At 41.1% G+C, this 10,859-nt stretch overlaps 1 protein-coding gene across 8 annotated transcripts in view; it reads left to right on the forward strand.

The window, feature by feature from the left end:
* The window catches only part of LOC129836381 (disintegrin and metalloproteinase domain-containing protein 12-like), a 138,083-nt gene extending 127,989 nt beyond the window's left edge, over nucleotides 1-10,094 (forward strand). For 7 of the 8 annotated variants that reach the window (XM_055902460.1, XM_055902461.1, XM_055902464.1 and 4 more), the window contains 3 exons: nucleotides 382-630; nucleotides 6,590-6,759; nucleotides 6,883-10,094. In XM_055902460.1, coding sequence (XP_055758435.1) covers nucleotides 382-630; nucleotides 6,590-6,759; nucleotides 6,883-6,937 — 474 coding nt within the window. In that variant the 3' untranslated portion in view covers nucleotides 6,938-10,094. Of the gene's footprint in view, nucleotides 1-381; nucleotides 631-1,537; nucleotides 3,478-6,589; nucleotides 6,760-6,882 lie in introns of those variants that run through there. The other variant, XM_055902463.1, reaches the window with a different exon arrangement.
* The last annotated feature ends 765 nt before the right edge of the window (nucleotides 10,095-10,859 follow it).

Raw genomic sequence — 10,859 nt, forward strand, 5'->3', positions numbered from 1 at the left:
GAGTGTACCCATGCCAGGAAGTAAAAGCAGGAAGTGTACCCTTAAATCTGTGCTGTGATTTGTTGAGTCAACTCACATTCCCTAAAAATAAATTCCATTGCATGAGCCACATCAGTTAGAATCATTTGAATGAACATTCTACAGTACCATGGCAATCCAGCATTAGTTGAAAGAATGTTCCAAAATAACCATAGAAATACCAGGCAGCCATTGCGAGTGTACACATGAGTTTACCAGTCAATTGCCAGGGTTAGAGCTTCCAAGCTTGTTCAATTCATTCTTATTTCTGAATGAGGTGAGACAAGGAGGAGCAGACTGAGGAGAACATAATAGCTGAAGCCCAAACTAACAGCTCTCTCCTCTCTACCTCCATATCCCCAGCCATCACACCTGAGTTCGGAGCCTCTCCTCCCTCCACACAGTTTCCACTCCCACAGCTTGCGGCGGCTGCCCCACTACCAGCCCCTCCACATCAGCCACCCCATGCCTGTCTCCCTGAGTGTGGGTCAGCAGCCCCTGCCACCGGTCCCACCCCACCACAAGGCTCTGCCGGCCCACACCGCCCTCTCCCCACCACGGGCACAGCCCTTCCACAGCCTGCCCCGACAGCAGCCCTACAGAATGGACCAGGTTAGTACTAACTGTTCAGCTATACACCATGAATACAAACACAGATGGATTTCCCTTATTGGGGATTTCTTTGGAAATTGATCTAGCCCGGATCGACATAGTAAAAAGTTGATTGATGAATTTTCACAATCCATAAAATTCTAAGAACATATTCCAAAAGGACAATCGGAATATGTCCTATATGTCCTCACTCACTTATTCAAAACACCTGCCTTGGGTCCCAATACCCATACTACTACACAATGCATAAGTTATGGACGTGGCATACTAAATAGTGTGTTGCTATAACCATTGGAACAGCCCAACAGTTCTCCATGTTCTCCACACATCATGGTTTGTGCTGAGCCAGCGGGGCTGTGTATAGAGGATGTAAGTCCATCTGTCTGCTCAGGGCTCACGCAGGCAGCTGATCTGTATGCGTGGAGCACCGTGTCAGTTGTCCGCAGGTTTATGAGGCACAGTGTACACTAGCAGATGCACGTAAAAACAGACATTAACTTTAAGATGTTACTTTTCTCTCTGGTATATAAACCACATAACTGCTCCCAGAAGTAAGGAAAGACCATGCAGGAGATGGAGAGAGACAGAAATAGATGTAATGCATCCTTCTCCTGAGGTACTCTCTGTTGAGGTGGGGCAACTGATGGATCACATATGTGGGAATGGGGTGTGTGTGTATTTTGGTTTCCATAGCAGCCTAGCTCAGTTCAGTTCCCCATTGAGAAAAAACAAACAAATATGGTATCTGTACATCCAAGGCACTCAGGTTCTCTTGTACTTTTTATTTTTTAAACAAAACATGAAATAATGATGAAATTCAAACTCATGAGCTGTATACACCGTGTACAAAACATTAGGAACACCTTCCAAATATTGAGTTGCACCCCCCTCCCTCTTTTTCCCTCAGAACAGCCTTATTTCGTCTGGGAATGGACTCTACAAGGTGTCGAAAGTGATGCTGGCCCATGTTGGGGCTCCAATGCTTCCCACAGTTGTGTCAAGTTGGCTGGATGTCCTTTGGGTGGTGGACCATTCTTGATACACACGGGAAACTGTTGAGCGTGAAAAACCCAGCACCGTTGCAGTTCTTGACACACTCAAACCGGTGTGCCTGGCATCTACCATACCCCGTTCAAAGGCACTTAAATATTTTGTCTTGCCCATTCACCCTCAGAATGGCACACATACACAATCCTGTCTCAATTGTCTCAAGTCTTAAAAATCCTCCCCTTCATTTACACTAATAGAAGTGACATCAATAAGGGATCATAGCTTTGAACTGGATTCACCTGGTCAGTCTATGTCATGGAAAGAACATAATGTTTTGTACACTCAACCCAAATGTCCACTATGCTGTCTGACTACCCAAGGGTCGTCCTCATGGTCTAAATAAGGTTTCACAGTTCAGGCAAAAAAGATACATATTGACTTAGGTCTGCTGAGGGGCACAGTTCGTGTTGAATGTGGGTGTCCATATCATGTCATATGGTGTCCATGGTGACCTCTTTTCTACATAGACTCCTGTAGTGGAGTATCTGATCCAGAACTACCCCTGCTGTGTAGGATTCCACCACAGAGATGCACACACACAACACTCAATGTATAAGATGCATTTAACAACATATCTAGGATCCGATTACCCTACCCCTTAACTATCAGAGGTTAAAACGTATCTGATGCAGGGTCAGTAGAGGCAACTTCTACTTACTGGGAGCAACTCCAGTTTGGAAAGAAGTCTTAAATCTGATTAGGTCTTTATTTCAACCTCTGTGGGGCCTCTCTGGTTTTATCTGCATCAGAAGATGATTCAGCTGCCATCTACCAGAGGTGATCTTATTCTCTGAGTTTAGAGATTCAAAAGGAAAATTGAAGCAAACAGACCGCTGTTTCACAAGAAGTGGTTTCTGCTGTTTGTCCTAATACAAGAGTCTTTAGATGTGGTTTAAGGTACAATACATTAACACTAGTACTGTAGACTCAGTCTAATGTGTTTTTGTGAGGGCAGTCATATCCGGTCTAAGAGCTTGATCGGCTACAACGGAGTAGCCTCTAATGATGACATCACTGGGGATGGTCATTCATAAATGATTCATTAAATAACTCCTGGCTGCATTCAAAAGACTTAAAAGACACACCCTTACACCTCAGCCCTCAAATTAAGTGGACACTTCTGATGATGTATCATGACGTCTGACGAGTATACACTTGCAGGGCGAGGGAGGAAGGAATTATTATTAAATGGACCGCCCTTGCCCGGAAATTCGTCACTCGTTCATCCCCCGATGATTGTGTTTTCAGCCACCGGTAGCTTTATATGAGTATTTATGAGTATATGAGTACAGTAAATTATTATTGCATGTCTACTTATATTAACTATATAATTATTATACTGTATGATAGCCAGCAAATTAATTAGCTAACTAACATTAGCCTGCCTAGCTGGAACTTCTGAAGAAGGAAAATGTTTTATTTCTACAATTTCCAAAAGCTAACCAAAGAAAAACATCATTACTTTTATGATACGTCTTTGTGCATGTCACGCCCTGACCTTAGAGAGCCTTTTTATGTCTCTATTTGGTTTGGTCAGTGTGTGATTTGGGTGGGCATTCTATGTTCTTTATTTCTAGGTTTTGTGTTTCTATGTTTTGGCCGGGTATGGTTCTCAATCAGGGACAGCTGTCTATCGTTGTCTCTGATTGGGAATCATACTTAGGCAGCCTGTTTTGCCACCTTAGGTTGTGGGATGTTGTTTTTTGTTAGCTCCGCGTAGCCTATGGAACGCGACGTTCGTTGTTCTTTTGTTGCTTTGTTTGGAGTTCGGATTTAATAAAGAATCATGAACACGTACCACGCTGCATCTTGGTCTCATCCTTTCGACGAGCGTTACAGTGCATTAGTAGCACAATTTCAAACGTATTTACATTCGTTTTTTACTTACACTTGTATGTTGACTTCATATTGACGTTGAGGTTTTAAGTTTTGTCGGACCTTTCTTAGCAGATGTACAATCATTGCGAATTGAATAATGGGGTGTTTAAGGCGCAAAGTGATCATAATTGTACACTCACAAATTCCATTAAAAACGAGGGCTGAGGGGCTTACTTTGCAAAGTTCCCTTGCTTAGCTAATCATTTGGACCGACGACCATATGGCCGCGGGGATTATGGCCGTTACTTTGAGTTTGAAATCCAGCCCTTGTCATGCAGTGTTGTAGTACTTGATATCAAATCTTGAGAGTCTCGGTCTTGTCTCGTTGGATACATTTGTACTCGTTCTTGACTCGGTCTCGGACAGTGAGGACTCGTCATTTAAAAAAAAATAATAATAATAATTATCAGCTTCCATTCAGTCAGCCCATAAAACCCCTTCACCAGGTCAAATATATACACTCCTTTCTTGATACATTAATACCTGAACAGTCTTTATATCTAGACATGTTTGCGCAGTGGCGAGCCTATTGGACCTCGGTCTTCAGTGTGTGACAGGTTATTAATACTGAAATAACAGCAACAGTAATACCAGCGTAGGAGTGCCATTTTGTAAAACACAAAGGGCCAGTGGTGTAGTGGATGCTACCCAGGTATATACAATATAGCCACTTTTTTTCCCTTCGCTGGGAAATTTTGGGCCAAATTTGAATATATCCACTTCTCGCGGCACCACTACACCACTGCATAGGGCCGATGGAAAGACAGCAGTCACACACAGCATTATGTTAAAGGATAAACAGTCCATTGATTTACATAATAAGCCAGTAGGTCCCAATCATAAGAATACAAAAACACCATTAGGCTAAGCATTTCCTAATCAAAATTTCTCAATCGAAACTATTACTTCCCATTGCAAAAAAACATTTCATTTTAAGCACACAAACTAACAGGTGACCTAAAGTTTAAATGCAACAATGTTTCACACACAAGTTACTTTCAAGAGATGGCTAACAACAGCATACGAGTTCCAATAAAAAACACAGTTCCACTTACCAGATGATGATAATTTGAATCTTAACTTTTTGTTGAAAGTTATTTTTGAAAAGGGAGAGGCTAACAAATTAGCAAAAACATCCTCTTTGATAACACCTGCTACAGTGACTTGTTGGCCTTTGAGAAGGCAGAAGTTTCCATACGTTTTTTGTAAAAACAGTGCCACCCTTTACAAGTTAAAATGTGATTGGTTGATTCCACTGTCACTCCAAAATGATGTCCTAATACAGTTGAATCACAGAACAATGAGACAGATATTTCACGGATGTATAAATGTGAAGCATCCGCTTGGCGTTTCCACTACCAAATATGGTAGTGAGAGGAAGCCAAGTGTCAGGCAGTGGGAGAAGATGAAACAAGATGGATTTTGGCCGACATTCTGCTAATATTCTCATTATCAATCTCAATACAGTTTTCTGCTCACAAACTAGAATATGTTATGAACAGAGGTTTGTAGACTTTACCCTTTGCTAAAGTAAAAAAAAAAAGGAGTGTTTGGAAGGAGTGCAAAGGCGAATTGCGTTATTGCACATGGGCACTTTACAGAGTAGGAGTTCCCTAAAGGAAATATGCAAATATCTACTACAACGCGCCAACAGGATCTCGCTAGCACGTGCTTGGCTCTGCCCACCTCGTTGCTCGTTCTGCCCACTATGACTCATTTGTTCCCATTTGAAACAACGGGCTGTAGTCTATCTTGGTTCAGTTATAAAAATCTTTGGTTGAATGGCAGATGCCTTCTATCTAGCTTCTGATGACCTAGCCAATGACTGATTTAGCTAGCTGGATTTATCTCCCCAGAGGCAAACAAAGAAAAAATCCTGATTGGATATTTTTTTCTCTCTTCAGTGCTAACCCTTTCCTTTCCAACAAAAATTGAAGAGATTAAATCAGAACATCATTGAAAATAATAATATAATTTGAATTATTATTATTATTTTATAAATCCTTAGCCCTTCTCTGAAGGCGTAGAATGCCCTCATTGTTCCCCACTGTGTTTGGGTTAGTAATAATTTGTAGAGTGGCTCTATTTGCCCTCAGTATGCATTTCTTCACCATTCTGAATGTCTTAAGAATCCATTTGTTCTTCTGAAATATGAACACAGAAATACTGGACATTGTGAACTCTTATTACAGTGACGATTTGACAAAATTACAATCATGGTCTTGAATTTGACTTTTTCTGGTCTCTGTCTTGACCAGGTCTCGAACCCTGGTCAAGACCCTGGCCCTTCCGGTCTCGGTTTTGACTCAGTCTCGCCTCCCTCCGGTCTTGGTTTTGACTCGATTTGCTCCGGTCTTGGTTTTGAATCTGTCTCGCTTTAGGTAGTCTCGAACACAACACTAATGTCATGTCTTCAGGTGCTACTATAACCCCACTCCTTTGCCTACTGTAGCCATGTTCAAACCACTCACATAATGGAACAATATTATTTCACATCAGTGGAACAAAACATTTCAAGCATTGTCGGTATAAATCACCTTCAGGCAGTTGCTGACACTGACACATAAAACATTACAGAGCTGGAAGTCCCTACAAACTCATTTAGTTTAGGACACACTTTCCACTCTTAATATGTGACAGTGATTTCGGTGATTTCACAACAACATGGATGAATGTTTTTACACTTCATTCAGTTCTCTAAATGCTTTGCATTTGGTGTTTGCTGAAACTTGGCACTTATTTGTGAGTATTGCTCAAGGTTTCTCCCTTTCCTCCCTACAAACTGTACAGAGCAGCTGGGATGCTGCTAGCAGATGTTTGTCATTACCTCACCCTCCCCTCCCCGTTTTAGATTAGTAACACATGATGACACATCGTTTAGTTAAACTTCCAGAGAGAACTGCTACAGTGGTGGCTACAGACCTGCATTTTACAGAGCCTACCTTATGTTGGTGACACACTATAACACAGTGCCCTCTAGTGAGGTTTCAGTACCAACACTACTCTTCAACTTCTGGTTTATTGTTCCTAGGACTGTGAGAAACCCAGTCCACCCCAGAAGCCCCTGCCTGCAGACCCTCTGGGAAGGAGGGCTCGGGTGGGACGCAGCACCTCGGTGGTAGGGGTTCGCCTCCCTGGACCCATCCCTATCCCCATCCCCACCGTACCCAGACCCCTGCTCACCAATCCACAACTGAACAGGTCTGTGCTACGGTGGCCTGGCTGGCACAAAGTTGATAGGTTTATGAGGAGTGGTTGTTCTTTCTTTTTTTTATGTAATCTTTGCTCTGCATTTCATTCACTTGTGCTTTTTTCACTTTTCAGACCTGCACCCATACAACCCCCGAGACTGCCAAAGACTCATCATTTTGACCGCTGATCTCAACGAAGATCTGATGGAATGGAAAAGTGGAGCGCTCTATGGATGGAGACCCATATTTGCACTACAAGAATACCAGACCTTTGCAACTTTGAAAGTGTCTCAGAGTTTTAGGGAAAGGAGACTGACTTCAAACCTTGGTGCTGTACCTTTGCTTTTGTTGTCCTCGCTCAGGTACAAATGAACTATTTAATGTCTATATTTATTATTACCGTGTGCACAGTGCACTCTGGTAGACCCTATTGACAGTAGCATATTGAGACTTGGATCGCTGTTGGTGATTTTTTTTTTTTACCCCCAGCAAAATCAGAAGACCAGTTTGCCATATAATGGAGGGTATGTTTTTAAATATACAGTTAAGGAGAGACATACTGAAAAAAAGTATTTTATTTTTATCCTGTGAAGTTCTTAGAATAATTGAAGAGAGAAACACAGATTGGGTTAAAGTTAAAGGGAAACAGAGCACTGCATGGAACACTTTGAGAGTAACTTGTAGCTCACTAAGCAGCAGTGTTAGGGACTGGGAATTTTTGTTCAGTTTATCATTAATAAGAACTGCTTTTACATTCAAATGCGTCCACTCACTTCATAATCAGAAACGGTGTTGACTGACATGTTGGACGTATCAATTGAGGTGTGTTTCGACTAATCCAATTCAGTGCAAAAGCAAGGGAATTGTTCAGAATGGACACGTACTTGAGAATTGACTGTTACGTGATCTTTGTATTCATACATGATCTTTATTCATATACAGTTGAAGTTGGAAGTTTACATACACTTTAGCCAAATACATTTAAACTCAGTTTTTCACAATTCCTGACATTTAATCCTCGTAAAAATTCCCTGTCTTAGGTTAGTTAGGCTCACCACTTTATTTTAAGAATGTGAAATGTCAGAATAATAGTAGAGAGAATGATTTATTTCAGCTTTTATTTTTTTCATCACATTCCCAGTGGGTCAGAAGTTTACATACAGTCAATTAGTATTTGGTAGCATTGCCTTTAAATTGTTTAACTTGGGTCAAACGTTTCGGGTAGCCTTCCACAAGCTTCCCACAATAAATTGGATGCATTTTGGCCCATTCCTCCTGACAGAACTGGTGTTACTGAGTCAGGTTTGTAGGCCCCTTGATTGCACATGCTTTTTCAGTTCTGCCCACAAATGTTCTATAGGATTGAGGTCAGGGCTTTGTGATGGCCATTCCAATACCTTGACTTTGTTGTCCTTAAGCCATTTTGTCACAACTTTGGAAGTATGCTTGGGGTCATTGTTCATTTGGAAGACCCATTTGCAACCATGCTTTAACTTCCTGACTGATGTCTTGAGATGTTGCTTCAATATATCTACATAATTTTCCTGCCTCATGATGCCATCTATTTTGTGAAGAGCACCAGTCCCTCCTGCAGCAAAGCACCCCCACAACATGATGCTGCCACCCCCGTGCTTCACGGTTGGGATGGTGTTCTTCGGCGTGCAAGCCTCCCCCTTTTTCCTCCAAACACAACGATGGTCATTATGGCCAAACAGTTCTATTTTTGTTTCATCAGACCAGAGGACATTTCTCCAAAAAGTATGATCTTTGTCCCCATGTGCAGTTGCAAACTGTAGTCTGGTGTTTTTATGGCGGTTTTGGAGCAGTGGCTTCTTCCTTGCTGAGCGGCCTTTCAGGTTATGTCGATATAGGACTCGTTTTACTGTGGATATAGATATGTTTCTACCTGTTTCCTCCAGCATCTTCACAAGGTCCTTTGCTGTTGTTCTGGGATTGATTTGCACTTTTCACACCAAAGTACGTTCATCTCTAGGAGACAGAATGCGTCTTCTTCCTGAGCGGTATGACGGCTGGTCCCATGGTGTTTATACTTGTGTACTATTGTTTGTACAGATGAACGTGGTTCCTTCAGGCATTTGGAAATTGCTCCCAAGGATGAACCAGACTTGTGGAGGTATACAATATTTTTTCTGAGGTCTTGGCTGATTTCTTTTGATTTTCCCATGATGTCAAGCAAAGAGGCACTGAGTTTGAAGGTAGATCTGGAAATACATCCACAAGTACACCTCCAATTGACTCAAATGATGTCAATTAGCCTATCAGAAGCTTCAAAAGCCATGACATAATTTTCTGGAATTTTCCAAGTTGTTTAAAGGCACAGTCAACTTAGTGTATGTAAACTTCTGACCCACTGGAATTGTGATACAGTAAATTATAAGTGAAATAATCTGTCTGTTTACGATTGTTGGAACAATTACTTATGTCATGCACAAAGTAGATGTCCTAACCGACTTGCCAAAACTATAGTTTGTTAACAAGATATTTGTGGAGTGGTTGAAAAACGAGTTTTAATGACTCCAACATAAGTGTATGTAAACTTCTGACTTCAACTGTATACCCTAATATTTGAATTGGCAGGCTATTGGACCCAATTACAGAACTACCCCAAAGAACAGTATATCTAACCTTGTAATTTTTCTCCACTGGCAAACTTGAACACGTTTACTAATTGACAAATGGTGTTGGGCTCTTACATACCCTTATTAGTTCATGTTAGGACCACAAACTTGAAGAATATGCTGTATTCACTACTTCACGAAATAATCAACTCTCTTACACACAGCTTGGAGTATTTGCTGGCAGTTGTGCAATACGTAATGCTCCCAGCGGAGCAAGGAGTGTGATATGACCTGACCCTGCCGGGTTTCAGAGAATTACAGCAACACCAAATAATGCAATATAACAGGGCTTGTGGAGGAGCGTGCTACATGAACTATCTTAACTCACTTGATGCTGTAGTGTCAGGATGACTTCAGTGTTGTGAACAGTCCAAAACCCAACCGATGTTTTATTCATTTCTGTATTTTCAAAGTTCACTCAGACAAAAGTATGGCCAAGTGGTTTGGTTTATGAGGTAATTCCCAGTACTTGACATATTTATCACTATTCATTTGATATTGGAGCTTGGTGTCACACATTGGTATGCAAATCTCCTTTGAAGTTTTCAAGACTCCCATTAAGTTTAATTTGTCCATTGAAATATTACAGTCTATTACAAGACATACTCCCAATACCTGTATTGAGTGTTGAGTTTTTGTCCCTTTAAACTTGACCAACAATTTGTGCACTTTTAGATTTCCAGTACATTAAAATGTCCAAATGAAAGTAGAGACTGGGTGGATAATGTCTTGGTCACAATGTTTCATTAAACATAGCTTTGATGAATGCTGAGTAAGAGTGTTCCTCATACTGCTCAGTCCTCTGGCATGGCACGGGGTGGGGGGGGGGGGGGTGCGCGGGTGTGTGAGAGCACGCTTTCCATGTGCAGTTATGACCTCACTCTCATAACTACTCATAAGATTGTTTCAACAGGAGGGAACCTTTACACGTAAAAGCAGTCAGTACAGCAGTAAAACAGGGACACATATGGTTGCATTATTGTAGGTGTAAAACAAAATATCAAACCTGGTCTGCAATGTAGTGGGTCATCACCAAAGTACTGGTGTGCTTTAGTTAAATGGATGCATATGTGTGTGTTTGCATATGCAATATACGTCTTGTCGCTCAATATTGTGGAATGCACTACTTACATTGGACTTGCATCAGAAGTTCATTGCATAGTTGCATTTACACTTTAAGTAAGCACTGTATGTGTTACAGTTTTACAGATGTAGATATACTGCTGTCTGATGTCAGTTTTGGAAGATCTTCAGGTCTGTTCATCTGTGTAAAAGTTGCTTTTTACAAATGTACTGTATTTTTTGGGGTATAACTATTACATTTTCAAATGACTAGCCATTGTACAGTTAGTGTAAATATAGTATCTGTCAGCAATCATGTTTCTTTTCTTTTATGCTTTATTTTTTACAAGAGCAGTTAGAACCTAAATAAAGCGATCCTGTTCAATAAAGTTTATCCTGTTCAATAAAG

Source organism: Salvelinus fontinalis, chromosome 37 (genome assembly GCF_029448725.1).
Source record: "Salvelinus fontinalis isolate EN_2023a chromosome 37, ASM2944872v1, whole genome shotgun sequence".
NCBI classification, from domain to species: domain Eukaryota; kingdom Metazoa; phylum Chordata; class Actinopteri; order Salmoniformes; family Salmonidae; genus Salvelinus; species Salvelinus fontinalis.